This window comes from Pangasianodon hypophthalmus, chromosome 9, assembly GCF_027358585.1.
Source record: "Pangasianodon hypophthalmus isolate fPanHyp1 chromosome 9, fPanHyp1.pri, whole genome shotgun sequence".
Lineage (NCBI taxonomy): Eukaryota > Metazoa > Chordata > Actinopteri > Siluriformes > Pangasiidae > Pangasianodon > Pangasianodon hypophthalmus.
Genome location: NC_069718.1, coordinates 27,649,471 through 27,655,052, shown reverse-complemented (window position 1 = coordinate 27,655,052; position 5,582 = coordinate 27,649,471). Strand labels below are relative to the sequence as shown.

The 5,582-nt window shown below is 38.3% G+C and overlaps 1 protein-coding gene across 1 annotated transcript; it reads right to left on the bottom strand.

Moving 5' to 3' along the window:
* Positions 1-3,119: 3,119 nt before the first annotated feature.
* Positions 3,120-5,279, bottom strand: LOC128318770 (ribonuclease inhibitor-like). Its single transcript, XM_053236625.1, has 3 exons — positions 4,245-5,279; positions 3,850-4,026; positions 3,120-3,686 (listed from the first exon to the last, which is right to left on the bottom strand). The coding sequence occupies exons 1-3, from the start codon at positions 4,379-4,381 to the stop codon at positions 3,650-3,652; spliced, it is 351 nt and encodes a 116-aa protein (XP_053092600.1). The 5' UTR covers positions 4,382-5,279; the 3' UTR covers positions 3,120-3,649.
* Positions 5,280-5,582: the final 303 nt, after the last annotated feature.

Genomic DNA, 5,582 nt, shown 5'->3' with positions numbered 1-5,582 from the left:
TGAGGGATTTACGGGAGGGTATTTGGGATGGCAAGTGCCATGCCGTAAAGGCCTGTCCATTTCTCGGGGCCACTATAGATGTAGCAATGGTCGCCTGCTGTTGTTTCACCATTGCCTTGCCATCGAACTTCACAGAGCCCTGCCAGGGTGACGTTATAGCGGCAGAGCTCTCGGGACAGCAGGGTGGCAGTTCCCGGGCAAAGGAGCGTCTGGACATTCCATGTGGCGACACGGGTCGTGTGACGAAGATTGATCCGTACTCGTTGGTCGGGGGCAGGCTGGGGTCCGTTACCGTGTTGGGCAGTCCGGCTTCTTTTTCTGGTTAGTTTCGTAACAAAGGGGAGTTTCTCCTGGGTGGGTTGTTAGCCCTCCGCAGGATAGTCGGTTGGTAGGGCTGCCACCTCACAGCGTACCGACACGCTGGGGTCTTTGTTTGTCTGGAACCTGCCCTGGAGACCGGCCCGCCAAGGGTGACCCTACCAGGAGTAAGCTCCAGACGGTATCGCTCTCCAGGGTCACTGAAACGCACAAGCCTCTTCGCCACGTCAAGGCCAGACCCATTTGAGGAAGCATACATACACACACCACTTTATTAGGAACACTCCTTACTCATACATACACACCACTTTATTAGGAACACCCCTACTCATACACACACACCACCACTTTATTAGGAACACCCCTTACTCATACACACACCACTTTATTAGGAACACCCCTTAGTCATATATAAGAAACCATTACTGTAAGGATACACTCCACAGTTTTACTGGAATTAACATGTACACTACACTCACCGGCCACTTTATTAGGAACACCCCTTACTTATAACCAGATAGCAGAGAGACGTCGATTCAGCGTCTATTTTTGGTTTTATAGATCAGTATCAGTCATCAGTTAATTTCAGGCTATTGTCACAGATAAGCGATGAGGAAAGTCAGGTGTTGTGTCTAAATCCGACTGTCCGGCTGGATCCTACACCCCTTTACGTGCACGCGCACAGTACCATTGTGTTTCCTGTAGATGGCACTAAAAAGACAAAGTTCACTCAAAGGCTTCACTTTTCATCCAAACGTTCAGTTAGATGGAGAACTTGTGCATTTTCCTGTAGATGGCAGTAAAGACGCTGAAATTTAATTCAATGCTTTTTTTGGGTTGTACACGGTATTAATATGATATTCCTAATAAAGTGGCCGATTACCTTTTTTGGAAGAATAATTTTTATGTACATCCTCTTTTTTGCATTATCTTTGCATTATGCACCACAGAACAGAAGGGTAAGGGGTCATAGCAGATAATGAACAGAAAAAGCTGTAATAATGTAATGTAAAGTAATACTCTAATGCATTTATCTACATCAGTAGGCTACTATATAAAACTAGCACTTTAGCTTCCTGGTCCCTCTTGAGTTTTAGATAATAACTCAGTCTAAAATCCACTATGCCCAAAGCAGGAATAAAAGATGGAGGGAATGGGACTAAAACTAACATCCCCTTTTCATTTCAGATTTACAAATACCATTTTTTTTTTAAATATTTTATTTCAACATGCTAGTTTAAAACCATGTTACATATCAATCTATGTAAAGTGAATATTGTTGTTAGAGGAGCTGAGGTAAGCTCAGGCTGGAACAATCAGTTCTATAATGTACAGGGTTTTAAAAGGAGTCATTTAGCCCCAAACAGAACATAAAGTGGTAATGCGGCCTCCTCCCCAGCCCTGCAACAATACACAGAGGCACACAGGCTTTCTCATTCTCTCTTTCACCCACACTGATAGACTGATGATACACAGTACACAAATTTACACACACACACACACACACACACACACACTCAATAACACAGATTTACACATACATACTATAACATCGCTTATTCTATAGTATATGTGAAATGCACCTCTAAAATCCATGGATTGTTATTCAGTTATTCATTTTAAAACATATCATTCAGTAACTAATTTGAACTATTCAGTAATTATGGTTAAACTAAACTTTTTACAGAATTAAGGAACATTTTACCCAAATAATAATGACTTTAAGAAATTTCTAAATATTTCTATAATTACACAGCAGTGCAGTATCAGACTTTATAACATAAAGGCCTTGTGTGTGTAAATGTCAGATTAATTATAAATAGCGCAGCAGTGAAATATTAAATGAAGTGAGGAGGCGGAAAAAATGACAAAAAATGTCAGCATTTGCTACATGACTTCTATAACTACATGGCCACAGATCAGTGTGTTATCTTTCAGCCTTTTGTAATAGTTTCATCGATATTTGAAACTATGTTCATTACAAATACTCTTCATTATACTCTGAGAGGTGAAAAAGTTGTTTAAAGTTATTTCCAGTTGTGAAAACAAATAATTAAGACTGAATACAATCTACCAACATGCCTATAGAAATGACAAGTAGTATTAGTATTAGACTAATATTTGCCTGCCTTACACTACTGTCAAAATATTTTGGGATATTTGGTGTAGATTCATGATATACAATCTCAGTTATATCCATTTCATTTTCAGTTGCCTGGAAGAATACATACTGGCCTATTTCCAATCTCTAACTGTCCAGTTTGGGGGAGTCTGTGCCCACTGTAGCCTCAGATTCCCCTTCTTGGCTGACAGGAGTGGAACCTGATGTGGTCTTCTCTTGCTGTCGCCCATCCGCCTTCAAGGTTTGACTTGTTAAAAATGTAAGCATTGATACAGCTGTTGTAAACATGCCTAACTGTATCTTACAGATTGTACATCTTATGATGACGCAGCAGACACTGTAGAGAGATTTACAGGTTTGAATACTGAGGAAACTGCCTCCTGATTACGTGACAGAAATTACTCAACAGATAGGGATTTTGAGTTACTGTTACATAGTGTTACATACATGTCCAGAACATTTTCAATTACATTCAATTTTATTTAAATTTTAGAACTGTGCCAGCAAGAAGAGAAACACAAGGCAAGCAGAGAGTAACTACATCTTTCAACATTAAACCGAGTCAAATAAATGAAGTTAGCAACAACATATTTAGCTACCATAATGCTAGCATGATTACATGACTATTTAGTTTTGCTTGAATTCTGCTAAAACACAGACAGAAAGCAATACAATCCCATCATGACAAATAATATTAAATTCTAGTTTTATGCCAGAATTGTGCTTTAAAAATCACATTAGCAAACAAGGAACAGAAGTTTGACAAAAAAAAATTGGGAAAAATGGATTAAATTACGACTATACTCTGTGGAGAAAAAAATTCACTGTCATGTTACAACAAACTGAATGAATCCATGTTGAGCAGAAACACATTAAAAATAGATAAAAATGTGGAGCTAAAAATAAGCTATAAACAGCTACAACACATTGATGTGTATTTGTGTAATCAGTGTGATGATGTGATGATATCTCTGTGTTGTGTGTAGACACTGAAGGATTTGTCTTTGGATTGTAAAATATGTTATTAAAGCCTGAAGTAACTTGTAGCTGAGTGGATAAAAGGATGTGATCAGTCACGGTTATTGTTATGGAACTTCTACATGTGAATATGAATGATTCAGCTCCCAAACTGCTGGAAATGTGGGACAGGTTCTAACGCTTCACCAAAACTGCTTTATCCTGGAAAAGAGGTTTGAGCTGAGACTCCTGTCATATGCCAGTACTGGTGAGTTTACGATCCTTAATGCTGAAAGACAGAGAAGAGCATCAGTGTAAACAAACATCATCAGCATAAACGCCAACACACACACACACACACACACACACACACACACACACAGAGAAAATATTATACAGTACACAGTGAATATTATTCAGTGCAGTAAAGAGGCAGTAAGTCAGTAACTCACTGTAGTGTCTCCAGTTTACAGTGTGGATCCTTCAGTAGATCAGAGAGCAGCTTCACTCCTGATTCTCCTGGATTATTATAGTTCAGATCCAGTTCTCTCAGGTGTGATGAGGAGTTTGACCTCAGAGCTGAAGCCAGAGCAGCACACCCTTCATCTGTAATACTGCAGTCCCACATCCTGCAAGAAAGAAAACCTTCTCACACTTAACACACTCAGTTTTAGCATTGAAAACATGAACTATACAAAATCTTTATATACAGTACATTTACTCTCCATCTCACACACAACAGTGAAAATATATCAGATCACTACAATTACCACAGATGAAAACTGGATGCTGCTGCATTTATTAAACTTTGCTGTGTGTGTGTGTGTGTGTGTGTGTGTGTGTATACCTCAGTATCTCCAGTCCAGCAGAGAGCAGCTTCACCCCTGAATCCTGCAGTTTATTGTAACTCAGGTTCAGTTCTCTCAGACTGGAGGAGTTTGAGCTGAGAACTGAGGACAGAACTCTACAGCTTTCCTCTGTCATATTACACTCACGCAGCCTGGAAGAGAACTGATGAAATATCAGAACACTGATCTCAAACACACAAACACAGCCATAATACAGCTAAAGTTGAACATAACAGAAATGTCAGTGTGTTTCTCGCACACACAGAAATCAGAGGACAGGACACCACATCAGCACATTTACAGGAGCAGGGACGTCTTTCTGCACTCCACAATCTCTCAGCTACAATTTATTATAAGACCATTAGGTCATGTATATAACACACACATGTGAGAGCGAGCAGCCTACAAACACTACACTCTGATCTGTGTTCAGGTTTCTACAACCAACACTGCAGATATAGTGCATTTCATTACAGAAAATAAAGAATTATAGAACTGGACACTACCAGTTAATAACATGCCAGTACTAGTGGTACTTTACAGTGAGGTCAATAAGCCAATTTCTCTGATGTTATCTGTCCTCATGGAGCCGGTACCATCTCCAGTTTTATAACAGATTCTGATAGCGTGTCCAGTGAACTTTTCTGATCTTTCTGGAATGTAACAAACTCAAAAGCTAAATTAAATCTGATCAGATATTATTAGGTGGCTGTTCTTGTCAACAGTAAATAACAGTTTTTTGATTTGGGAAAAATGTTGTTTTGAAACATAGTTAGATTTTTTTTACTCAGTCACATCAGATAGAAGATAGAAAGCTTTCCAGAAAGTTCCAGAGGACATCTGGTTCAAGAGTTAAATAAAGTTATATAATTAGCATACCCCAATAAGTAAATAAATTAATAAACAATAAATGCATAAATGTTATAATTTGTGAATGAAAAATGTTTTTATTTTTCACTGTTTTTCAGGGCATAGTGATAGGGTTCATATGCAAAATCCTCTGGTATAAACCACGCCCACTTCCTGTTTAAATCCAAATACAAAAACAGTTATGAATATTTTGAGCACTAAACAGATACAGATACAGATAATAGCATTATGTTACACCTCTAGCAGAGACACAAGATCTAAACAGCTACAATTACAATTCATAAGTACAGTTATAGAATTATAGAATATATAATACAGGTATATATATATATATATATATATATATATATATATGTAACGGAGTTTAAATAATGTTAGTTAAATTCATGCATAAGTTGGGAAAACTCGCCATTGGTTGTGCACGGCTTCTATCCACGTCCATTATATTAGTGGGCGGTGCTACGTAA